The sequence below is a fragment of the Eptesicus fuscus genome, chromosome 5 (assembly GCF_027574615.1).
Source record: "Eptesicus fuscus isolate TK198812 chromosome 5, DD_ASM_mEF_20220401, whole genome shotgun sequence".
Classification (NCBI taxonomy): Eukaryota; Metazoa; Chordata; class Mammalia; order Chiroptera; family Vespertilionidae; genus Eptesicus; species Eptesicus fuscus.
Genome location: NC_072477.1, coordinates 44,090,213 through 44,116,196, shown reverse-complemented (window position 1 = coordinate 44,116,196; position 25,984 = coordinate 44,090,213). Strand labels below are relative to the sequence as shown.

Sequence of the window (25,984 nt, the reverse complement as noted above, 5' to 3'; positions counted from 1 at the left end):
ATGTTTCTGTCTTTCCCTCTCTTCCACGCTCCCTAAAAATCAATGGAAAAATATCCTCCGTGGGGATTAACAAAAGCTCAAGTAGCGTCCTTGACCTGGTGGTTCTGTCGGTTGAAGCGTTGACCAATACACCAAAAGGCCTGGGGTTCCATTCAGGTCAGGACATACCTAGGTTGCTGTTTGATCCCCCGTTGGGTGCTTAAGGGAGGCAACCCATCCATGTTTCTCAAATTGATAAACATCGTCGGGTAAGCTTTAACAAAATAATAAAGCTCAGGTGTTCAGTTGCAAATGCTTCAGGTGGGACCATACTCCCACTCCCAATGTGATGTTACAATGAAGTGGTTAATGAAAATGCACAAACCCTACAAATGCATCTTTTAAGGCAGGGACTAACAGCAGCTTTTAGCACAGGCACAGGTACCCTACAGCTTTTGTAGACCGATTCCTGGTTTCATGTCTCCCAGTGTGTCAGTGCAAATTAGTCCATGAACATAAAACAATTTGGGAGGTGGTGTCTTTAAATACTAGGGAACTATCTCTTAAATATGCAAATTGGAGTATCATACATCAACCTTGCTATGGATCTTAAGACTCCAATGGGAGAAAAAACAAGATCCAGACATGAGTCAACTCTAGAGTGGCAAGACAGTGACAAACTAAAAGGTTTAGAAAAAAAACATGCTTGTGCGTACTTTTTTTTCCTACACCATGTTTATCAATATATTCATTCCTTAGTAAAACTGAATACACAAGTGGTTCTGAAAAATACTCCTGGCACTCTCCCAAGAGCCAAATATTGAGGGTGGCAAACACCCTCCAACAGTGTTCTATCGTAAAGGGTTACAAGAACACTTCTGAGAACATGCTTACTGCTGCACCTCAAAACACACTCTGATTGTGCCCTCTTGTGGTTACTGAAAACATCCTATGTAATTTTCCTAAGTGGTTTTTTTTGGTGGCGTGTGTGGAGGGCTGGCTAAATTTTAACAGCGTCTATATATTTAAGAAGTCTTTCAACCATTGCTTTCTTAAGACATTACTTACAAAATGGATTTTACATTTGGATTTATGGAGCATCCCTTTTCATTAAACAGCATGGATTCTGTATAAACCCAATGTTCCGTTTTAGACCAGACTAACAAATGAAAGGTTGAAATTATGGAGAACAAAATGTCAATTAAAAAAAATTGTAACCAAGATTCACAAAACAAATGCAACAAGTTACGTTTCTCATTGCCTTTGATCATATTTTTATTCAAAATCAGCTGTCCAAAGTGATTTGCCCATTATGGAATAAACAAATTTAAGTTTATGCCACGGGCTTCTTTTCTTCTGTGGTGGGTTTCTTTTCTGCGGGCTTCTTTTCAGCTGCTGGTTTCTTGGTAGCTGCAGCCTTTTTCCCCACCAAAGGCTTCTTCTGCTTCTTAAGGCCAACAGCCTTCTTTCCTTTCTTCCCTACCACAGGCTTCTTGCCTGGAACCCCCTTCTCATCTGATTTGGCTTCTAGTGCTGCTGCTGCTTTATCCACCCGAAGCTTGTGCTGCAACAAATTAAGAAGAAAATCTAAGAATCAAATTCTCTAAAATGGTATCCTATATGCAAAAGCCAAATCATTGCTTACGTTCTTGGCCTGACGAAGAATGGTGTTCCGGCGCATGGTCTTTGCATATGGGTTTAGCTTCAACATGATTCTCAGGTTTTTCAGTGGATTCTTCTTCAGGACTCTGCGGTGAATCTTCTTGCTATAAAAATGTAATCACTATATTAACATTTTATTTACATTAAAAATAACCAAGTATAATGAGATTGAGGCAAGAGTTACTATAAATATCACAACTTTACCGTGGTGCTCGGAGGGCTCTTTGGATCTCTGGGCTTTTCAAGATTCTGCTAAGGTCTGTATTGAGCATCTTGTGCATGGGAAGGCTGAAAGAAAAACCAAGAAAATGCTGAAAATAGATGCCCAATCTTATTTCTCATGTGATTAACATGAACCTCAACAGAAGATAAAGTTTTAACCATTTAAAAGCTCTCCAGAATTCAAGTGAAATTTCCAACTACACTACCACTTCTCAGAGTATCTTACCATTTCAGCCTATTACATCTGTATATAAGGGGAAATAGCAACAAAGCAATCCATTATTTAGAAAACCAATTCTGAATGTAAATATCCTATATAATAAAACCCTAATATGCAAATCGACTGAACGGAGGAACAACAGGCAGAACAACTGGTCGCTATGACACACACTGACCAAGGGGGGGAGGGCGGGCGGGGGGCGCAGATGCTCAACACAGGAGCTGCCCCCTGGTGGTCAGTCCGCTCCCCCAGGGGGAGCGCAGCTCAGCCAGAAGCTGGGCTCACAGCTGGGAAGTGCAGCAGTGGTGGTGGGAACCTTTCCTGCCTCCACTGTAGGCGGGCAGTAAGGAGCGAGGGGTCCCAGACTGTGAGAGGGCGCAGACTGGGCTGAGGGACGCCCCCCCCCAAGTGCACAAATTTTGTGCACCGGGCCTCTAGTCCATAATATAAAAATCTATGTTCAGTTTATGAACGTAAGAACACTCACTTGTAGTTACTCTTGAGGGAGGCAGCTCTACGCCAAGTGCCATACAGCTCATCTAACTTGCGGAAAGCACTTTCAGTCCAAATGCAGAAACGGCCCACATGCCCTCCAGGTGCAAGTTTCAAAATGTTCAGTTTGCTTACATTAAGCAGAGTAATTCCTTTTAAAGGGAAAGGAGAATTAGGGAGCATATATTTAAAAAGAAACATAAATCATCCTTTTGGCTTATGTGCTAGATAAGATACCTTAGAACTATCAACAACTATGAAGTTTCAACCATTAATTGTACACACTCATTCAGCCAAGAGTCAGACATTCCACAAAATCATGTGTTTCAGAAACACGGACCATTAAGTGGGATCTCATCATAATAAAAGCTGAGTAAGCATGCATAGCATGGGCAATCAAAACACGTAGGCAATACAACAATTACCGGGGATGTTTCTGAAGGCTTTGATGATACCGTTGTCCTCATTATAGATGATACAAGGTCCCCTGCGCTGGATACGACGACGGTTTCTCATTTTGCCCTTGCCAGCCCTCATTCGCTGAGAGGCATAGACCTACAAAGTGAGAAGCTTTAGTATTCTGATTAAGATGATCCCAATATACAAAACACCATTTTATAAATAAAACTGAGATAAAAATGACTTCTGTAATACTAAAACACAGCTACAAATGGCAGAATCCAAACCCAAGTACTGTTACCCACTGCCTAACCACATTTCCATCAATGATAGACCACATACAGGCAATATACCATATGATAGTCACATAAGATCAAACTGTATCCTTGATAAGCAGTACACGACTATAATATGGTTCCAGAGTTCTTGTTTTCACATCCAAGATTTGTAGTTAATACTGTCCTTCAACAATCTTTTCAAAAAAAATCTGACAAATTTGTGAGGACTACCAGAACCTGTAAATGTGTTCATTAAACCTACCTTTTTAATATCATTCCAGGCCTTAAGTTTCTTAAGAAGCAAAACAGCCTCCTTGGTTTTCTTGTAGCCTTCAACTTTATCTTCAACCACCAAAGGAAGTTCAGGAACTTCCTCAATACGGTGACCTGACAAAGCCAATTAACACTGACCTGGTTACCCTGAACATTTTGAAAAATTGAGCAGCACTTTATATAACCCACAAAAGCAAAACAGTATACAAATTACCAAATCAGAATTTCCACAAATATCATGTGTTTCAGAAACACGGACCAATGAAGTGGAATCTCATCATTTTGACAGTTAAGTAGAATAGGCAACATGATAAAGTTTAAATGGCAAGTTTCTAATATGCTAAATCACTGTATTTAAAGCACTTCGCCAGTTACATAGCACTCACCAATGACTGATTTGTTAGATTGAAACAGTCAGAATTAGTGTGTAATAATAAGGAATTTAGGCACTCTGGGATGAAGTTTACTTATTATTATTATTACTATTATTAACATAATGAAAAGGTACAGGTGAAGGAAGGAAAAAACAGGTATTTGTTATCACTCCTACAATACAAAATATCACAAACCTTTAGACATGACCAGTGCTGGTAAGGCTGAGGCAGCGAGGGCAGAGCAGATGGCATATCGTTTCTGTGTTGTGTTTACTCTGCGGTGCCAACGGCGCCAGGTTTTGGTTGGTGCAAACATGCGTCCCCCACGACACATCTATTTTTCCCAGTTAAGAATCACATTTCTCAAATATTAAGGGAAGATTGTCTTGCTCAGTAAGAATTTTCGTCACCCTTCTGAACCAGCTGACTGACAGCAGGCAACTGTCGCCGAGAACAGAGTAGGACGCAAATTACGACATCATTGCAAGTAAACTTTCTAATGTCCAGAACTTACCGTCTTTAGTATTTAACAAAAAACCTTCCAGATTACAAATCTGTCTAGTGTTATCTGGATACTATTAGTATTTTGGACAAAAATATCTTCAAACTAACATGAATAAATCAGGTCTAGCCTGCTGAATTCCATGATGGCTGACCAGTCTAGGTAGTGACCACAAAAGATACATTTCCAAAAGCACCCTGGCCAGAACGATGAGTTCCGCCACCTCGGACTCTGGGAATTCGAGCCACAGCTCTGCCAGTACCCCAGGACTCGGCACTGGTTTGATGACCTGAAATTGGGAAAGAAATAAAAGTTTTAGCTACCCAACCATACCACTGAGACTATTATGCATAGCAGCAAACAGCATCAGAACATCCAGGAAAATCATCTGATTCAGAAACACGGACCAATGGAGTGGAATCTCATCACTACTGTTTAAGCAGCTCTTAAAGTATCAACTGATAAAAGATCTAAATCCATACCTGCCAATTCACTGACAGCATAGGGCTGTCTATTGTTTTTTCGCAAGTTGGTGTGAACAAAGTTCACAATATCTGGTCGAATAGGAGCCTTGAACACAGCAGGCAAAGTGACATTTTTGCCAGATGTTTCCCCCTTTTCAGAGTACACAGATATCAGTGGACGAGCGCACGCCTGGGAAAAAGGAAAATATATTTATACCAACAAGCAGTGTCAGAAGCACTCCTATGTGCCAACAATTCCATTAATTGCTCAGTCACAAAAAACTCGTTTGGTGGGGTAGGCGCATCGCTCACAGCTAAAACAAAGGCTACGTTACCAATACATCAAGTCTGTTAACTCAAAGACTATGTCTTGCTCAGGAAGAATTTTCGTCACCTTTCTGAACCAGCTGACTGACAGCAGGCAACTGTCGCTGAGAACAGAGTAGGACGCAAATTACAACATCATTGCAAGTAAAACTCTTTAAGCTGAAAGGACACTTAGAATCAAGTTCTGCCACGTGTAAGAGAATGGGTTATCATTAAACTTTCCAACCAAGGTTTACAAAGCAAAATGTTCAGAAGTATATTTTAAGGTCTGAAAATGTTAAAACCACGAAACTTTCACCCCAGATGTTAACAAATCTTGTCTACCACAACTCTACTCTTCCAACTGTTTCATCCTTGTCCGCCTCATCCCATTCTAAACACATCTTCCAAAATTTACTAGCGTAAAAACACTGGTTGTTACTTTTTGCTTCACCTTCTCCAAAGATTTATCACCTGAAAATAAAACTTAAGGTTAGACAATATGCTCAGCCTCATCTCCCATCTTCTCTTCCGAGTAATTATCACTCTCCCGAGTCTTCTCCCTAAAGATGCTCTTAGCATGCTTCCTCACCTCCTTTGAAGGCTTCCTCACCTTTCTCGGAGCACTGTTTAAAGCCCAACTCCTGCCTCCTTCCCAATCAATTCCTATGTCCACAGCACTCACTACCACCAATCGTTACTGTGTATTTTACACCTAACTCAATCACGACCCAAACATCATACCGATAGGTTTTCGTTGTGTGGGTTTTTGCCCATTTTGTTCAATGAACTCCCCGTGGCCCAGAACACTACATAGTATATATAAAAACCATCTTTGTGGAAACGCGGTACATTTAATATTCGCCGTACAACGAGCTGGCTGAAAGCGAAAACATTTAGGGGACACCAAGTAGGAAAAACTAATTTTTAAGTTAAGAGGATCAGAAAGCTTCTGAAAGTGGCAATTCTTAAGGCGAACATACGGGAATTCAGAAAACTCTCTTAACAAAATCTCTCTCATAAGACGGAATGTTCCTTCCTAATCAGCACCTGGAGATATAGGGCCTAAAGTTGACTCTCACCACCATCAGTCTTAGGACCCCACAACTTCCGAGTCTTCCGCAGAGCTCGTGCTTTCTCAGAACAAGGAAAGCTAGAACGCCAGAAGTCCTCTGCGTCTGAGAGCCCCGCGCCGGAGGCCCACGTTGCCTCTAAGATGGCTGCCCTAGAGCCGCACTACCCAGCTCCCCGCAACACACAGACGCGTTTGGTCCTCATCTCCTTTCCCTCGCGTTCCCTCCTGAAAACTTATGCTCAGAACCCCCAACCCATTCCTGCCAGGCCCGACAGCAGGGGCAAGTCCGACCGAGAGAACTTCCACTCACCATGGCGGAGAGAGAAGGCCACGCTCCTCTCTACCCGGCGGCTCCCACAGGAAAAGGAAGTGCCTAGCACTCCCTCGTTCTATATGTCACCTTCAACTCATTCCCCACCCGGCTCCGCCCCAGGGCCAATCCAGAGACATAAATATCTCTCTGCCACTCTGAAAAAATAAAAATAGCATGTTATTTGCTAATCTTAGTCAAATTACGGTATCTATTGACTTCTAGAGTCAACAATTGCATTTAGAAAGGAGGGACTCCTTTTGGCGGAATAATCCCGAAGTAGGCGTGGCCGAGTCTCGCGAGATGAGGTGTCTTCCTTTCAACTACTGTAACGTATTTTAACTTTTTCTTAGGGAAATGAAAAGTTATTGGGGAAATTAAAAAAAAAAAAGCTATTGGGAAGGAGAAAACCGCTGCGTGCTTGAAAGCAAGAATTTAACTTGTGAACCAACGGGACCTGAGGTGGGCGGTGGAAGTAGTCCCGGCGGGGGCGGGGTCCGGACGCCGGGCTTCGGCCTCCCGCGCGAAGTTTAGTTTGGAGGCCTTGCATCTGCTGTTAGACTGAGGCGGGATGTGGTCGCGAATAAACCGGGCTGCCGAGGAGTTTTACACGCGTCTCCTGCAGTGAGTTGTAGCTCCTGCTATTGGCTAGGTGGCGAGGACAGCTTTACTCCCTCGGGGTATCTCTGTATTCCCCCCCAAACCTCTGGCCGCAGCCATGGGGGTTGGCGCCTTGTCCGTTCTTGGTGGCGCGTACGTTAGACTAAGCTTTCCTGGGCTCCGGGCGTTACCTGCCCCAGTGTGGCCCTGCAGTGTAGTTGAGGAGAAAATATCTGAACGTTATCGATCGTGGTGGGAAGTGACCAGTTTTCCAAGAGGCACCTTACTCATTCTGATAGTGCACACACCTTGCCGTAGGGTGGAGGCGCTTTCCTGTACAAGGAAAACTAGGTGTTGGCGTCCTTCACCTGGGTAAAGCCTGGCTGGTGTGAAACTTACTGCTATGGAGCCTATTCAAGATAGTTATCACAGGAGCCACCGTTATGATAACGTGTGGGTGTGCTGGCTTTTTAAAGTCCCTTTGTTTCACTGTGCTCTAAGATTGCGTTTTATTCTTTTGAAAAAATATTTTTTTCATTTATTTCAAAGCGAGGATCATTGGTCGGCTGCCTCCTCCACGCCCCCTCCTGGGGATTGAGCCCGTAACCTGGGCGTGTGCCCTGACAGGGGAACTGAACCCTGACCTCCTGGTTTATAGGTCAGCGCTCAACCACGGAGCCACACCGGCCGGGGGCAGTTTATCCTTCTAGTGAAGTAACAGTGCCAAAGGGGATTCCGTCCAGTCCTGCATCCGACCTAAAAACTGAATCCAGTAGCCCTCAAGGTAGAGCGTGCATCAGGATCACCTGGATCACCTGGAGGGTTGTCAAAACAGATTGCTGGGCCCCATCCCCAGGGTTCCTTACTTAGCAGGTCTGGGTGGGGCCAAAGAATTTGCCTTTCTCACAAATTACAGGTGAAGCAGCTGCTGCTGGCCTGACACACTTTGAGAACCACTGGTATAATCTCACCCCTTGTTTTCTAAATTCTACAAATTTTCATTATCTTTATTGCTTCCTTCTGCTTACAAAAGTGGTTATTCTTGTCAATTTTTTGATCTTTATAGAAAGAACACTAGCTTTTTAAAACTAACAATGTCTTGGATAGCTTCGAGTATGAGCGCCTATAGATCTCTTTGTTTTTATTAAATATTTTACATAATATTTTCATTCTGTGGTTTGAGAAATGTACACATGCTTGAGAAATTATTGCTGAATGATTGACTGTCATCTCTGAGTTGTACATTAAAGACAAACATCTTTAAGTCACAGTCTTGTCCAAATGGCAAAGGTGAATCAGTCTCAAGCTTATATTTCCCGTTTTATTTCAGTAAATCATAGAGGAGATCAACTAATACATGGAATCCTGAAACAATTCCATTGGGTTCCTTTAGGACAGTAACGATTCTTTCCTCACTCTGGCCAGTGTGACTCGGTTGGTTGAGTGTCCTGTGCACTGAAGTGTTGCTGGTTTGATTCCTGGTCTGGCTGGGCACATGCCCAGGTTTAGGGCTCCATCCCTGGTGGGGGGGGTGCAGGAGGCAGCTGAGGATCCATGTCTTGCTCTCAAATCGATGTTTCTCTCTCTCTCTCTTCCTCTTCCTTTTTCTCTGTAAAAATCAATTAAAAATCTTAACACAAAAGATTCTTTCTTCTTTCAGTGTATAGTGGGCTGATGTGCATTTTGGTATGTTAATGGTTTATAGTTTTACATGCTTTGAGATTGCTATTTTAAAATTCTCTTGACTGATTAACAAAAACATTTTTTTTTTTTACAAAAATATAAAAAACCCTGGCTGGCTTGACTCAGTGGTTAGAGTGTTAGCCGAGCACGAACCGTCATGGGTTCAATTCCTGGTCAAGGGCACGTACCTGGGTTGCAGGTTTGATTCCCCAGCCCTGGTTGGGGTGCATGGGGGAGGCAACCAATCGATGTATCTTTCACATCAATGTCTGTGCGTCTGCCTGTCTCTTTCCCCCCTTCATCCCTCTCTTCCACTCTCCAAATATCAGTGGACAAAATATCCTCTGGTGAAGAATAACAAAACAAAAAAAGTTAAATTCTCTTGACTGAAATGATAGAGTTTTGTGCTTACATTGTTATTTTATTATTATTTTGTTTTGTTTTGTTAATCCAAAAATTTCCATTGATTTTTAGAGAGAGTGGGAGAGGGAAAGAGAAACGTTGATGTGAGAGAGACACATTGATTGGTTACCTCCCACATGTGATCAGACATGGCGGGGAATCTAGCCTGCAACTGAGGTATATGCCCTAGACTGGAATTGAACCTGAGACCCTTCAGTCTGCAGGCCGATGCTCTAACCATTGAGCAACCAGCTAGAGCTAATGTGATCTAATTTACTAATTTTTTGTAAATTTTTTTTTGTAACAGCTCATAAAATTAGAGGGAGGATAGATTTTTCCATTTTAGCTGTAGAAATCTAAGGCTGGGTCCCTTAAAATAACTTTTCTGTGTTGGTCTGCTGATTCATTGGCAGATCAAAATCCAGTCATTTTTACTTCCCAAAAGTCATGTGGTAAATTACATTTTAATAGTAACTAGTTATGTATTTTTAAAAAGAGTAGAGCTGCCTCTTAAAAGCAGTTGTGCCCAATTGTGGGCAGCAGTCTATTAATCTCTACTATATCTCTTTTTTCTATTTCCTCTTAACCTAATACTCTTTTCTGCCTTTTCCCCCTCTTCCCAACTGTGCCTTAAGGCTGCCATGACTACTTTGCATTTTGCTGTTCTCACTGTTGTCACACATGATGACTAACTCTTGAGTTGAAATGACAGAATTCTGTAACTCTATTTTTCACATGTGGCTCTGCATCACAGGGAATTTGATGAAGAAAAGAAAGGAATCTGTAAAGACCCATTTATCTATGAGGTAAGAAAATTTTATTTGGTTTTTAAACACAACTCAATAATCCTAAAATTGTGTTTTAAAAGTTGAGTTTATTGAAGTTAATTTAAGTAGAGTAAATTTCATCCTTGTAGAGTACAGTTCTAGGAGTTTTTAAAATGCATTCAGTCATATAATCACCCCCATCAAGATATAGAACATTTCTGTCACCTCCAAAAATTTCCTCATGTTCCTTTATAGTCAACCCTCTCTCCTGTTCCCAGTGCCTGGCAACCACTAATCTGTTTTCTATCTCGTTTTCTGTCTTCTCTTTTGCCTTTTCCGTAATTTCATGTAAATAAAATCACACAATATGTAGCCTTTTGCTTTTGACTTCTACCAATGAGTATAATGCATTTTGGATTCATCTTTGTTATTGTGTGTATTAGTAGTCCATTCCTTTATATTGCAGAACAGCTTTCCATTGTGTGGATGCAATACAGTTTGGTTTATCCATTTACTACTTGGATTGTGTCTAGTTTTTGATAGTTATGAGTAAAGCTGCTGTAAACATGTATTGATTTATTAAGCATCTAATATATGCCAACCGTTCTATAAGTAAACTCCCCATAGTAATGAGTAAACTAAGGTAAATTATGTACTAAAAGACAAATTAGCTGGGGAGAAATAGTCATAAGTGATAAGGGTTAATATCCATATATTAAAAATATATTTAAAACTCTTTAAAATCAATTGAGAAAAAAGACAACTATAATAGAAGGATACAAATAAGTAATCACAGGGAAAAAACACCAATATAGGTATCTTTACACTATCTGAATTCTCACTAACCAAACTCAGAAATTCAGTATATCCAGGTAAATGTATTAATCCCTCCCTGAATTCTTGCCACTTGATATCTATATTAGTTTCCTAGGGCTTCTGTAACAAAGTACCACAGATTGGTTTGCTTAAAACAGTGGCCGGCAAACTCAGTCAACAGAGCCAAATATCAACAGTACAACGATTGAAATTTCTTTTGAGAGCCAAATTTTTTAAACTTAAACTTCTTCTAACGCCACTTCTTCAAAATAGACTCGCCCAGGCCGTGGTATTTTGTGGAAGAGCCACACTCAAGGGGCCAAAGAGCCGCATGTGGCTCGCGAGCCGCAGTTTGCCGACCACGGGCTTAAAACATCAGAAATGTATTCTCGTACAGTCCTGGCGACTAGGAATGTGAAATCCAAGTGCCTATAGGGCCATGTTCCCACTGAAGGCTCTGGGGAAGGTTCTTTCCTTGCCTCCTCCTATCTTTTGGTTTCCAACAAATCCTTGGCTCTCTGAACTTGGTATCTAAATGCTTCAATAGCTAAAATAAGAAATTAAGCAGATTTAAATAATGAGAGATACTTGTCAATAATAAGCATGTTAGAGACTGTTCATCTTCATTAGTGATGAAATAAATGAAAATTAGAACAATAACAAGATACTATTTTCTTTTTTAAATTTATTTTTATTGATTTCAGAGAGGAAAGGAGTGGGAGAGAGAGAGAGAAACATCAGTGATGAGAGAGAATCATGATTCATCTGCCTCCTGCATGCCTCCCACTGGGGATGGAGGTTGTAAACTGGGCATGACCGGGAATCGAACTGTGACCTCTTGGTTCATAGGTCGGTGCTCAACCACTGAGCCACACCAGCTTGGCAGGATACTATATTCTTGCTATGAGACAGTAAAAATAATGAAAATGCTCAGACAATACTCACTGTGTTGAAATAAGTGAGAGGAATACAAATGTGTGGGTATGGTATATTTGAATGGCAATTTGACAATATCGATATGATTTTATATATTCATCTTAGGAAAGTAATTCAGTTGTTCTTTTAATAGGGAATAACTTGAAACTACCTAAATGTCAAACAATGTGAAATTATTTATATGATGGTAGAGCCATGATATTAGACAAAGAACATTTAATGGCATGGAATTTCATGGTATAAAAACTATTAGAATATCCTATTTTTATTAAGCAAAATCTTATCTATAGCTAAATAATAGATACATTTTAATTTAAATAGATTTATTTATATGCCGGGAAAAAGAGCTGGCAAAATATGTACCAATAAGGCTAATAACAGTAATGATTACCCTGGCTAGTAGAATTATAGGTGAGTTTTTTAAAATCTCTTTCAGCTATCTCATTTTCAAACTTTTCTACAATAAACATATATTGTGACTGGAATAAAAAACTACGCATTTCCTATAAACTGATAAAGTTCTAAATTCCATAGTTCTATCAAAAGAAAGGATAACATTTTGTAAAGGGTTAATTTTGTGGTACTTAACAGTGAATAGAATGTGAGTAGAGGGAAAGGTTGTTAGCGTGATCCTAATTAAAAGGCAGGGTGCATTTTAGGTGGGCCTTGATATGTGTAGATATAGATATGAACTACATTTCCTAAACAGGAAAAATAACATGGACAAAGAGTAAATGAAATCTTTTAAAACATTAGTCTGTTCAAATTCTCCTTTCCAGTCACTTGCAGGGAACTGGTCTTTATGTGTTTAAATCTTTGTACAAATATTAATCACATAAAACATTGCTTGACATTATCTGTTTTTAATAGGCTGATGTCCAAGTGCAGTTGATTGGCAAAGGCCAACTAAATCCTTTGAAAAATATTCTAAATGAAAATGATGATGTTGTATTCATCTTGGAAAAAGTGGTAAGTAGTGCTTGGGTTTTGTGGTGTTCTATTCTTGTTAGCCAAATTTGGTTTAATGGGAAAAATCTCAAGTGTATACATTTTTTTATCAGCATTTTTTTGGTTAATCCTCACCTGAGGATATTTTTTCCATTGACCTCTAGAGAGAGTGTAGAAGAGACGGAGTAGGGGCAGGGAGAGACAGAGAAAGAAACATTGACGAGAGAGAGAGAGAGAGAGAGAGAGAGAGAGAGAGAGAGAGAGACACACATCAATTGGTTGCCTCTCACATGTGCCCCTACTGGGGCTTGGGAACCTGCAACTGAGGTACGTGCTCTTGACCGGGAATCGAACCTGCGACCCTTTGATCAGTAGGTCGGCACTCTAACCATTTAGCCAAACCAGCCAGGGCAACATATTTTAAAAAGTGGATTCTAATTCTTTTAGGAATAAGTAAGTACAGTGTTGTCCAATAGAATTATAATGTGAACCACATATATAATTTAAATTTTCTGGCAATCTCATTAAAATATAAATGAGTAAAATTATCATACAGTAAAATTTACTTTTAAGAATGTTATTAGTAGAAAAAAAAGAATGTTATGAATAGAATCATACAGTATGTCTTCTTTCACTCAGTTTAATGCTTTTGAGATTCTTCCAAATTGTGTGTGTATTAATGATTCATTTCTCTTAATTGTTGAGTGGTGTCTCCTGGTATGGATATACCACAGCTTATTTACCCATTCATCCTTTGAAGGACATTTGGGTTGTTTTCAGTGATCATGAAAAGAGCTACTATGATCATTTTTGTACAAATTTTTGTGTGCACATAACTTCTTTTTAAATTATTAATATATTTTTATTGCTTTCAGAGAGGAAAAGAGAGGGAGAGAGATAGAAACATCAATGATGAGAAAGAATCATTGATTGGCTGCCTCCTTCACACCCCCAGAGCCTCTCAACCCCAGCCTGTACCCTGACCAAGAATTGAACTGTGACCTCCTGGTTCATAGGTCATCGCTGAACCACTGAGCCACGCCAGCCGGGCTGCACATAACTTTTCTTTACAGTAAATACCCAGGTGTGGGATTGCTGGGTCTGAAATTAGGTGTAGTAATTTTAAAAATTTTAATCTAATATATCTGAAATTATAATTTCAAAACCTAATTAATATAGAAATCATTAATCAGATATTTTAAGTTCTTTTTTCCATACTACGTCTTTAAAATAATGTGGTGTGTATTTTACACTTACATCTCAATTTGGTTTGGCCACATTTCAAGTGCTCAACAGCCACCTGTGGCTAATGGCTACTGTGTTGAACAGCACAGCATAAGTAGCTATGACACGTGGAAGTTCTACTTTAATTTTGTTAGCTGTAACAAGAGGGAACTTCTTATTTTTGTATCACTTTATAATTACAACCTTAATCCTTTTGGTTTTTATTATGGTAACTGTTTTGGCAGTTGCGCTTTTTATTGAGTGGTGTTAATGGTTGCTTGGAGCAACCATTTCTTTGCTTACATCATTTCCTAAAGTAGATGGGAATAGGCTATAAAAGGGAAAGTGGACGTTTCTTTAGAAGGAACACCTCTGTCTGCTTTAGGACCCTCATGCTGTCTGGATAGACATTGTGGTGAATGAACTAGGAGCTCTTTATTTTAAATGCACACACAAGAAAACTCCTTTCTGAGGAGGGGAACTTCTTTGTCTTTTAAGTTAACGAATGGGTGTTATTAGTTTCTTTCTCTGTCTCTCCCTGCCCCTACTCCGTCTCTTCTACACTCTCTCTAGAGGTCAATGGAAAAAATATCCTCAGGTGAGGATTAACCAAAAATATGCTGATAAAAAAATGTATACACTTGAGATTTTTCCCATTAGTGCTTATCTATGATGGACAAATGCTTGGAAAATAATTATAGATGAATTATGTGGTTGAATTTAGACTTTTGTTATGGGGAGAATGGGAAATGTATGTATGTAGGAGCAAAGCTGAAAAAGTTAAAATAAATTATCTTGGAAATGGTAAAGATGAACAGAGGGCATTTGTGGAAATCTGGGTTAGGATTCTAGGGAGAATGCAGCTTTGAGTTATAAAGAGTTACCTGTAATTCAGTGAGGCTCTGGCATTTTTGGATGAAGAACAATTAAAATGGCCTTTGTTTCTGCAAAGATCAGTAAAGCTTAATACATGACTATTGAAGAGTAGAGGAAAAAATGGTATTTCTTGGGTACATCTAGTTTAAGGAACTTTTTGGAAAGCCAGGCCTTTAAGGGAATGAAATCTGGAACCTTGCAAAAGAAATTCAAAGTTGAGGAAACATCTAGGTCTGATACCTATTAACTCTGCAGAGGATTTACGGCTAGAAGAGGCTGCCTAGATTCAAATGTTGGCTTTGCACTCAGCAGCTGTGTTATTATCCTAGGCAAGTTATTTAACCTTTCACTATCTCGGTTCTTCCATCTTTAAAACAGAGTTAACAAAAGTATCAGTCTCAGGGCTTTTATGAAGAATAAAAAAAAACTTAGAACAGTACCTGGAACCTAGTAATGCTCAGAAAATGTTATCTCATTATTGTTATTATTGGCAATACTGAGCTAGTTAAGTAGTTAAACACATAGATATCAGAATCCTGTAACACAAAGAGAGTTGATAGCCCTAAGAGGAATAACTTTAAGGAATCTTCACATTTGGGGAATGAAGAATCTGACAAAATCAGGGAGTCTCCGATGTTTTTTTCCCCCTTGGCATTTTGTCTTTAGCATTTTGTGCATGTTGGAACACTTTTTTCTCTAATGACATCAGATGCTTCCTTTATTAGTAGGAACTTAGAGCAATATCTTTTGATAGGACAGTGGAAATGCTTCTGATGGCAAAATGAGTTGGTACCAAACTGGTTTGTAGCTATGATTCTTGCCATAGCCCAGTCATTTATGCTCAAAGTTTAGGAATCAGTACATTATGTTTTAGCATAGTGAACAGTTGACTGTTATCTTTTGTGTTCTTTTATCTGGTTAAATAATTTAAAAAAATTTTTTAAAGCCTTTGGAAAAGGAAGAAACAAGTCATGTTGAAGAGCTACAATCTGAAGAAACTGCTATTTCTGATTTCTCTACTGGTGAGAATGTTGGACCACTTGCTTTACCAGTTGAGAGGGCAAGGTAAGTTTTTCTTAGTATTGGGATAGGAAAAGGGGTGGAGGGGAGGAATTTAAATTGAAGCATTCTTATACACATTGGAAAACAGATAAGTATTTAGCGCAGATCTCTCCCTCATTTCTTCCTCCTGCCCCTACATTTGTATACCCAACTCTACTGAATGTCCCACTGATATCTCAGACGTGACCAAGAAGGTTGTTGTGATTGTCCTTTTCTCCAGTCTCCTATACTGTTTGTTGTTGCTTCTTAAATGTTTTCCTTGTGTCTAATCTGGTTCCCCTCCAATCTTTCCTCCTCACTGCTGCCAAGAAAGTCTGATCGAGTTTCTTCCCTGCTTATAAATCCCTCAGCGATTCTCATTGCCTCATGATAACATCCAAATTCCTTTTGAGTGATACATAGGAGCCTTCCTTGTCTGGTCCAGTGGTCTTCTACCCAGGGTACCATGCCCAGTGGGCATTTGGAAATTGCAGGGGTACTTCTTGCCATCATGAAGACTGCGGGGAGCTATGGGCCTGGTCCATGGATTGTAAACGTCCTGTACCGCATAGGGCTCTCCAGCCCAATGAGCAATGATCCCACCCTATTAGAAACCCTGCGGCCGCTCTCTGCCTTGCCAGTTTCACTTCCTGCTCCTTCCCTGTGTAGCCACATGCAGTTCCCTCTGCCTGGCCTCCCCCACCTCCCAAACGAAAAAATCCTAGCTATCAGGATTAAATGTTATTATTTACATTGTGTTCTCCAGCCAGTGTTTGTTGGGATTTACCCATATGCTTATCATTTCTTTGCTCTCCATTTCTTCTTGCATTTCAGACCTTCCTTCTGGGATTATTGTATTTCCTTTTTGAAGTACAGTCCCTTAGAAATTCCTTTCCTGAACATCTGTTGGTAATAAATTCAGTTTTCATCTCTTTAAAAAAAAAACTTAAGCCACATTTTTGGTAACTTAATTTTGATATGCTTTCAAATTTACAGAACAGTTACAAGAATAATAGAGGAACTTCTGTGTGTCCTTAACCCAGATTCAACAATTGTTTACATTTTGCTGTATCTGCTTTGTCATTCTTTCTTTTAATCCTTCTCTTCCTTTTCTTCCTCCTCCTCTCCCACTGCCACCGTCTATATAATATACACATATCACACACACAAACTTTTTAATGTTGGAGACATTGTACTCCTTTACCACTAAGTACTTTACTATATATTTCCTGAGAACAAGTACATTATCTTGTATAACCCAGAACAATGATCAGAATCTGGAAATTTAACATTGTTACAATACTATTATCTAATTCACAGTCCATATTCTAATTTCTTTAAGTGGCCCAAAGACTATTAACTTCAAGCATCTTTTCATGTGGTTGTTGGCTCCTACTTTCTTCCCTCCTCCCCCAGCTTTATTGAGATATAGTTGATATTTCCTTAGCCTGAACTCATACCCTACTCCCACTCTCACGGAACCTTTACCCTCACTGTATTGCACTCCCTGCTTGTAGTAGCTCCGAACCTGCCATTGTCATTTTCTGGTGCGTGAGTCTTGATCTGCCTTGTGTGCTCTCTCTCACTTCTACATTGGGTGAAATATTTATGTGCATTTTTCAGATTTTTGTTTCTGGGAAACACTTCATGATATCTTTGGAAGAGAAAATTCTTAACTATATGGCAATGTCTAACTATAATTTATTCTTTCTATTCTTATTTTCAAGGCAGTTAATTGGACTTTACACCATGGCTCATAATCCTAATATGACCCATATGAAGATTAATCGGCCAGTTACTCCCCTTCCTCCCCTTTGGGTAAGATGTGACAGTTCAGATCCTGAAGGGACCTGTTGGCTAGGAGCTGAGCTTATCACAACAAATAACAGCATTACAGGAATTGTCTTATATGCGGTCAATTGTAAAGGTGAGAGCTGGCTCCTACTACTTTTATGGGTGTGTGTATATATGTTTATTTATTTGATAGTTACTGTTTTGTGGTTTTACTGGAAGTTGATATTAAGAGGGAAGTGCACACAATGGAATTCATGTTAGCCACCAGGAATCTAGTCTCGTGTATAACTTGCAGCATGAGGGTGATATTCCAGAAATACCAGAAACAGATCTTCAAAAGTCTGGACAGGAGTTTATAGCTGTTTTGTTTGGGTTTCATTTTATTTGTATGGGTATATTTTTTGGAATTTTCATTAGAGGATCAAAAATTGAATATAATGACAATATAATTCCAGTTTCATAGTAGGCATACAGTTATATTTTTGATGGTAGTATTGAGCTTTGTTCCACTTTCATTCTTTTATAAACATTCCATTCAACTGTGATTTAAAACTTAATTTCAACTCTTATTAGTGTTAAACTATGGTACCCTCAGAATTTGAATTTCCTAGCATTAAGATGTAATTTTGAATTGTACATTTAAATGTTTTTCTTTCATGTCCCATAGCTGATAAAAATTATTCTATAAATCTTGAAGACTTAAAAAATTCACATAAGAAAAGACATCAATTGTCTGCTGTAAGTATTTCTCTTCTCATATTATTTTCTTCAAACTGTATTGACCTGCCTTTCACTCCTAATATGACTACAACATATTTTTCTGTAGTATCAAAATGTTTGTATTTATTTTCCTCTCAGCTAATGACTAAAATTAAAATATATGCCTTCTTGCCTTTTAGCTAATCTTTGTGATTAAGAATAATTGTCTTATTTTTCCATTTGGGATAAAGTATACTACTTTTTCAATTCTTTTGAGGAAAGAATCAAAGTAGTTTTGAAAATGGCCTTTGGTCATGTGAAAGCTGGTGTGCTGGATGCTCTCTTTTCAGGTTACAGCCAGGGGCTTTGCCCAGTATGAGCTCTTGAAGTCCACTACCTTGGATGATACAGTCCCCACATCACAAACTACGATTACTTTGGATATTTCCTGGAGTCCTGTGGATGAGATTCTTCAAATCCCTCCACTCTCTTCAACTGCAACTCTGGTAGGAGTGAGCCCCGTTTTCAGTTGAGTTTACTCAGTGTGGGTTTACTTTTAACTTGCTTGTTGCTAGGGCTGCATGCCTCCTGTCCCAGCCCCAGCCCTTCCTGAGCTCGGACAGCCTCCCCCTGAAGTAGCCAGAGAAGCCAGTGGAGGTTTTGCAGGTGATCTGATCCATCAATTGCCCACAGCACTGGAAGTAAATAACTTAAGAATTTTCCAGTGATTAATAGTCTCTTGAGTTAGGACTCAAGTGAAATTATCAAAGTGACATCATCTCTGCTATTCTTTTTATAGTTTTTTTTTTTTTTCAATTATAGCTGCCATTTAAATTATATTAATTTCAGGTGTACAGCATAGTGGTTAGACATTTATATAACTTACAAAGTGATAAGTCTAATACCCACCTGGCACCATACACAGTTATTGCAATATTATTGACTGTGTTCCCTATGCTGTCATCTCTGCTATTCTTAAAATAGAGAGTGCATGTATTGGCAATACATCAAGAATTATTATACTAGTAAGCCTTTCACCCTTTAACATTTCTATGAATCTGTCTTAAGAAGTTAATTAGAATTGCTAACAAAAATATATGTACAAAGCTATTTGCAGTGATATAGCTGTGTTTCCAAACTATTCAAAACAAATAGGATAATCACTAAAATAGATTTCCATGATGAAATATTACACATTCTTTAAAAATCTTTAAAGTGTCTTTAAGAATAGGAAATGCTTATTATTAAGCGGACAAAAGCAGAAAGTACAAAATTGAACATTTAGTAGAATCTCAACTATGTTTTTAAAAAATGTGTACGCAGAAGCCTGGGTAGGGTTAATAGTGGTTCCTCAGGGTGGTGGGATTATGGATAATCATATTCTTAATGCTTTTCCTTCTATAGGAATTTACATACAACAGAATTTTTTTACCCCCCCCCCCCCTTTTAAAATAATATCTTGGAGTTGTAAAACTTTACCTCCAGGTAGGACATCATACTGTTGGCTTAGTTAAAATGTGTCTAAGGAGCATATTTATTGGGGAGGCTGGGTTATCTTTGGTGTGTGGTAATGCTAAGTTTGTCATTGAGAATGTCCTTTGGAAATTCAGTAGGCGAGAGCAGGAGAGCGTGTAAGAACAGTTAGTTGTTCCATGAAGGTACAATTGTGGTTATAGAAATGGAGTTTGATGGCCTGAATTTAAGTTACTATATCAGGACTAGAGGCCCAGTGCATGAAATTAGTGCATGGAGTGGGGGGGTTCCTCAGCCCGGCCTGCACCCTCTCCAATCTGGGACCCCTTGGGTGATGTCCTACTGCCGGTTTAGGCCTGATCCCTGTGGATATCCCTCTCGCAATCCGGGATGACTGACTCCTAACCACTCGCCTGCCTGCCTGCCTGCCTGATCGCCCCTAACCCCTCTGCCTGCTGGCCTAATTGCCCCTATCTTACCCCCCTGCTGACCTGATCATCCCTACCTTGCCCCCCTGCCTGCCTGATCACCCCTAAACCCTCTGCCTGCCTGCCTGATTGCCCCTAACTGCCCTCCCCTGCCGGCCTGATCTCACCCCTAACTGCTCTCCCTTGCTGGCCTGATCTCGCCCCCAGCTGCCCTCCCCTGCCAGCCTGATCACCCCTAACTGCCTCTGCCTTGGCCCTCACCACCATGGCTTTGTCCGGAAGGAAGTCAGACATCTGGAAGATGGCTGGTCGACCCGGTCTAATTAGCATATTACCCTTTTATTAATATAGATAGGCAGGATCTGTGTTATCTCTGAGATGTTCTAAATGAAGTTTTGCCCTACTTTTTCAATATATCAGTGCTTTATAAAATATATTTTTTAATGTGTGGGTAGTTTGAAATGCAAGTAACTCTGACCCTTATGCCAAGAAGATGGGATTACCGGTGAAAACTGACTTTGAAAACTTTTTAGAATATTAAGGTGGAATCAGGAGATCCCAGAAGTCCTTTGAATCATCTTCACAGAGAACTGAAATTTCTCCTTGTGAGTATCCTTCTGGAATTTGTTACTTGCATTAAGGCTCATGTTTTCATAAAAATATTTGTTAATATCATTGTTATTTAGTTTTGTGTTCTTTAAAAATTGTTCCAAATGTTATATATGCATTGGATTCTCTTGGCAATTTGGGCAGCTTAATTTTACTATGTGGTAGCGGTTCTTACATTTAAAGGGAGCATTAGTTAGATAAATAATAGCTACCATTCTTCTGCCTTTTTTTACTGGAGTGTTTGGTTTTTATTTATATGATGGATTCCTTTCTTTCCCCTTGGGTTAGATGCCAATTTATTTCAGATGCATATGTAATCTGCTTGTTAATAACTTGGGTTTTGAATGATGTTAAAGATTAATGAGCATGTGTTTCAAGAATTTTATGTTTCAGTAATTTTGGCTCTACTCTACAAATTGAATCTCAAGGGGGTGCCTCATTTTAATGCAGTAGAAATTCCAAGTGTCTTAGCCTGGCATACAAAGTCAGTTATATCCAATCACTGCCCTACCTTTTTCTTTTTTCTTTTTCTTAGCAGCTTTATTTTTTTTATTTTTATTTTTTTTAATATATTTTATTGATTTTTTACAGAGAGGAAGAGAGAGGGATAGAGAGTTAGAAACATCAATGAGAGAGAAACATCGATCAGCTGCCTCTTGCACACCCCCTACTGGGGATGTGCCCGCAACCAAGGTACATGCCCTTGACCAGAATCGAACCTGGGACCCTTGAGTCCGCAGGCTGACGCTCTATCCACTGAGCCAAACCGGTTTCGGCTTAGCAGCTTTATTGAGATATAAGTTACATTTCATAAAATTCACTTGTTTAGTGGTTTTTAATATACTTATAGAGTTGTACAGCCATGACCATCTTTAATTTTAGATCATTTTCATCACTCCCAAAAGAAACCCTATATGCATTTAGCAGTCACCTCTCACCCCCATCAGCCCCTAGCAACCACCAATGTACTTTCTGTAGTACTTTGTTCCTTTTAATTGCTGAATAGCATTCCATTGTATAGATATACCACATTTTGTTTATTCTTTTATCAGCTGATGAACATTTTAGTTGTTTCTACTTTTTTACTATTCTGAATAGTTGCGTACATGTTTTTGTGTGACATCTTTTCACGTCTCTTGGGTGGAATTGCTGTCATATGGTGACTCTAATCTTTTGAGGAACTGCCAAACTATTTTCCAAAGTGGCTGCACCACTTTACATTCCTACCAGCAGTGTATGAGGCTCAACTTCTCCATATCCTTGCCAACACTTGATATTTTCTGCTTTTGTTTTTGTTCATAGTCATCCTAGTGGAGATGAAGTAGTATCTTGTTATGTAGCATTGCCCTGATGGCTAAGGACGTTTAGCATATTTTCATGTTCCTATTGGTGCCTACTTATTTCTTTAGCTTAATCTAACACCCTACTTCCACTTCCACTGAACCCCCAACCCTCGCTATATTGAGTTCCCTGCTTGTAGTAGCTTGATCCTGTCACACTTTTTCACTTTCTAGTGTGGGGGTGTTGATCTGGTATGCCCTTCCACCTCTTTTCTGGGTGAGCTCTCTGGGACATCTTTTGCTTAGGATGATTGCACTGACCACTCAGAATGACTTATGGTACCTGTGCTTTGTGCTGCTATAGAACTCCACACACACCTCTTGTTAGAGTGATTATCGATCACAGTGATTTGTTTACTTATCTCTCTTCCTTACTGGACTTCAGTGCCAGGTTCCCTGCTGTACCTTCAGCATCTAGTGTAGTATCAAGCATTCTAAATACATTTCCTTCATATTATTTTTGTGTAAAACTTGGTATTTTTTCTACCTTTCTCACTTTTCTTCTTAAAAGCTCCTCTTCCAAGATCATTACTGTGGGCTGCCATCATACTTCTACCCTCATGTCTCTGCCCTTCTCTGTCCACCCTGGCAGAGAGCTTACACATTCAATGATTTGACTAATGCTTTTATGAGGGAACTCCAGATCGCTTCTTTCCCTTTTTCTTTTTAATCCTCACACGAGAATATGTTTTATTAATTTTTAGAGAGAGAGGAAGAGAGAGAGAAACATTGATCAGTAGTAGTCTCTCGTGCACGCCTTGATCAGGGTTTGAACCCATAACCAAGGTATGTGCCCTGACCAGGAATTGAACCCGCAACCTTTTGGTGTACAGGATGACTCTAACCAACTGAGCCACCCAGCTAGGACCAGATCCCTTCTTTAAGCTGATACTAATTCCCATCTTTCCTACTTCCACCAAATTATTTCTAACTTGAGTACAGGGTTGTTGCCTCAAACTCAGTACAGTATATCCAAAATGAAACATGAAATCTTCTCCAGACTAGATCGAATATCAGACTAGAAACCTGTATATGATCCCACCATTCCTTCATTTCTCTTATACATTGACCCTTGAACAATGTGGGGGTTAGGGGCACGAACCCCCTGCATGGTTAGCAATTCATGTATAACTTTTTACTCCCACAAAACTTAACTGCTAATAGCCTTCTGTTAACTGGAAGCCTTACTGATAACATAAACTATTGATTAACACATTTTTTATGTTATATATATTATACTATATTCTTATAATGTAAGCTAGAGAAAAGAAAATTTTTAGAAAATCATAAGGAAGAAAATATACTTTTACTGTATTTATTGAGGGGGAAATCTGCATATACTAGTAAGTGGACCCATGCAATTCAAACTCATATTGTTCACTGGTCAGCTGTGTTTTACTTTATAGTATGAACTATTTCTACCACCACCACTTACTACCACAGCTGGAAGCTGCCACTCTACTGTGTGTCAAACGTGGTGCTAGATGGTTTAGTTATTTTGCCTGAGGCATCAGCAACTGGTAAGTGGGAGAGCTGGTTCAAAACTCATTCAAATACATGTCTGTCTAACTTGAAAGTCCATGCTTTGTGGCCCTGGCCAGGCAGTTCAGTTGGTTAGAGCATCATCCCAATATACTAAGGTTGTGGACTTGATTCCCAGTGAGGGCACATATAAAAATCAACCAATGACTCTGGCCGGTGTGGCTCAATTGGTTGAGTGTCGTCCCATGCACCGGAAGGTCACCCACTGGTTAGATTCCCTATTGGGGCTCATGCCTGGGTTGCAGGTTCAGTCCCAGTCGAGGTGCATACCAGAGGCAATAGATGGATGTTTCTCTCTCTCTCTTAAAATCAAATAAAAAACATTTAAAAAAATCAACCGATGAATGCATAAATAAGTGGAACAACAAATTAATGTTTCTCTCTCAAATTTAAAAAAAAAGAAGGAAAGTCCATGCTTTGTTATAATCTCCCTTAAATTCACAGAATCTTAGATATGCACAGGGACATAGTCTCTCCAAGTTTAATCCTCTGTATTTTTATAAATGGGTAGGATTTTTTTCTTTTGTTTTATTCCACGTATATACCTCTATACCTACCTACCTACCTACCTATCTATCTCTCTCTCTGAAATATAGTGTTCTTTTCTTCCTTTGAAGTTTCTCTCACTGTGCCCATCTTAGTTAAAGCTCTTATCTCCCTCTTGGACCACTCTAATGATCATTTATTGTTTCTCAACAAGGACCCTATCAGCATTTCAGCATTTTGGGCAGGACCATGCTTTGTGGTTTGGGACTTTGTAAACGTTGCAAAATGTTTAGCATCCTTGGCCTCTACCAAATTAAATGCTCCTATACCCCCAGATATTGTGACACCAAAACTTATCTGCACATTTTTTCAAGTATCCCCTGGGGATAGAGGGTGAGATCACTTTGTTGAGAAATATTATATTTTCTCTTTTCCTTAAAATCCTAGGTATTTCTGATGGAGGAATTCTTAACTACTTGATCATGTCATTTTCTTGCCAAAAAATCAACAGTGGCTGTTGTCTTCCATGTGAAATAAAAAATCCTTTTAAGTTTTAACATCACTATTCCTGTGTAGCCCCCATTCCTTGTAATCTTCAAGTGTTCCCTAGATGTTATACTCCACTGCTTGGAATCATCCCACCCTCTTCATCTCCTTCCCTGCTCTGTAGCTGACAGTTCTCACATTTGGATTGGAGTTGAGTTGAGGTTTCACATTGTTCCACTGGCTATTCCAGGACATCTTGACCACCTTTCTTCAGTTTAAATTATTGTATGTATAGGCACATGCATTTATATTATTACTAGAGGTCCTGTGCACGAAATTCTTGCACTGGGGGGGTGTTCCCTCAGCCCAGCCTGCACCTTTTTGCAGTCCAGGACCTCTTGGGGGATGTAGCAGTGGGCCAAGCGGCAAGCGTCCAGGGAGGAGCCCAGACCGGGGCCAGGTGCTGCGCTGCGCCGCTCGCATTCATCCCAGCCTGCTGCGCCTGCTGCCGCTGCTTGGTAATGCTGCCGCAGAGTCGGGAGAGGCTCCCGCTGCCACAGCTGTGCTCGCCAGCTATGAGCCCAGCTTCTGGCTGAGTGGTGCTCCCCCTGTGGGAGTGCACTGACCACCAGGGGACAGCTCCTGCATTGAGTGTCAGCCCCCTGGTGGTCAGTGTGCATCATAGCAACCGGTCGTTCCAGTCATTCCACTGTAATGGTCACTTAGGCTATTATATATATAGACTAGAGGCCCGGTGCATGAAATTTGTGCACAGATAGGGTCCCTAGCCCTGGCCAGCGATCAGGGCTGATTGTTGTCTCCCTTCCCCCCTGGCTGCCAGTCGGGTCCTTCCTTCATTCCGTGCTGCCCCCTGGTGGTCAGCGCACTTCATAGTGAGCTATTGAACTCCCAGTCTCGGTCGAACTCCCGAGGGGATACTTTGCATATTAGCCTTTTATGTATAGACTAGAGGCCCGGTGCATGAAATTCGTGCATGGGGGGTGTGGGGAGTGGAAGGGTGTCCCTCAGCACAGCCTGCACCCTCTCCAATCTGGGACCCCTAGAGGGATGTCCGACTGCCCGTTTAGGCCCGATCCCGGTAGGATCGGGCCTAAACGGGCAGTCGGACATCCCTCTCACAATCCAGGACTGCTGGCTCCCAACTGCTTGCCTGCCTGCCTTCCTGATTGCCCCTAACCGCTTCTGCCTGCCAGCCTGATCACCCCCTAACCACTCCCCTGCCAGCCTGATTGATGCCTAACTGCTCCCCTGTCAGCC

The 25,984-nt window shown here is 40.2% G+C and overlaps 2 protein-coding genes and 5 non-coding genes across 7 annotated transcripts in view; 1 reads left to right on the top strand and 6 right to left on the bottom strand.

The window, feature by feature from the left end:
- Window positions 1–1,224: 1,224 nt before the first annotated feature.
- RPL4 (ribosomal protein L4) lies at window positions 1,225–6,638 on the bottom strand. Its single transcript, XM_008139102.3, has 10 exons — window positions 6,557–6,638; window positions 4,884–5,055; window positions 4,584–4,690; window positions 4,095–4,233; window positions 3,515–3,639; window positions 3,001–3,130; window positions 2,571–2,727; window positions 1,846–1,929; window positions 1,625–1,745; window positions 1,225–1,543 (listed from the first exon to the last, which is right to left on the bottom strand). Exons 1-10 carry the CDS (start codon window positions 6,557–6,559, stop codon window positions 1,313–1,315), a joined length of 1,269 nt encoding a protein of 422 aa, XP_008137324.2. The 5' UTR covers window positions 6,560–6,638; the 3' UTR covers window positions 1,225–1,312.
- LOC114230704 (small nucleolar RNA SNORD18) lies at window positions 2,872–2,941 on the bottom strand. The gene has a single exon (XR_003616666.1). It is a non-coding gene; the product is annotated as a small nucleolar RNA SNORD18 (small nucleolar RNA).
- On the bottom strand, window positions 3,740–3,811 carry LOC114230703 (small nucleolar RNA SNORD18). Its single transcript, XR_003616665.1, has one exon. It is a non-coding gene; the product is annotated as a small nucleolar RNA SNORD18 (small nucleolar RNA).
- On the bottom strand, window positions 4,287–4,385 carry LOC114230707 (small nucleolar RNA SNORD16). The gene has a single exon (XR_003616669.1). It is a non-coding gene; the product is annotated as a small nucleolar RNA SNORD16 (small nucleolar RNA).
- Window positions 4,764–4,835, bottom strand: LOC114230705 (small nucleolar RNA SNORD18). The gene has a single exon (XR_003616667.1). It is a non-coding gene; the product is annotated as a small nucleolar RNA SNORD18 (small nucleolar RNA).
- Window positions 5,237–5,335, bottom strand: LOC114230708 (small nucleolar RNA SNORD16). Its single transcript, XR_003616670.1, has one exon. It is a non-coding gene; the product is annotated as a small nucleolar RNA SNORD16 (small nucleolar RNA).
- A 430-nt stretch (window positions 6,639–7,068) lies between the features above and the next one.
- Window positions 7,069–25,984, top strand: part of ZWILCH (zwilch kinetochore protein) — a 38,377-nt gene continuing 19,461 nt past the window's right edge. Inside the window, exons 1-8 of the mRNA XM_028141867.2 lie at window positions 7,069–7,180; window positions 9,996–10,047; window positions 12,631–12,729; window positions 15,755–15,873; window positions 17,577–17,776; window positions 18,311–18,381; window positions 18,693–18,848; window positions 20,777–20,848. Coding sequence (XP_027997668.1) covers window positions 7,128–7,180; window positions 9,996–10,047; window positions 12,631–12,729; window positions 15,755–15,873; window positions 17,577–17,776; window positions 18,311–18,381; window positions 18,693–18,848; window positions 20,777–20,848 — 822 coding nt within the window. The 5' untranslated portion in view covers window positions 7,069–7,127. The remainder of the gene's footprint in view (window positions 7,181–9,995; window positions 10,048–12,630; window positions 12,730–15,754; window positions 15,874–17,576; window positions 17,777–18,310; window positions 18,382–18,692; window positions 18,849–20,776; window positions 20,849–25,984) is intronic.

What these genes read in the sequence shown, in the direction of transcription:
- RPL4 (XM_008139102.3), bottom strand. An exon ending in CCTGGAATGATATTAAAAAG is followed by an intron (nt 3,131 to 3,514) that starts GTAGGTTTAATG and finishes CTCACTTTGTAG; the next exon opens with GTCTATGCCTCTCAGCGAAT. An exon ending in AGCCTTCAGAAACATCCCCG is followed by an intron (nt 2,728 to 3,000) that starts GTAATTGTTGTA and finishes TCCCTTTAAAAG; the next exon opens with GAATTACTCTGCTTAATGTA.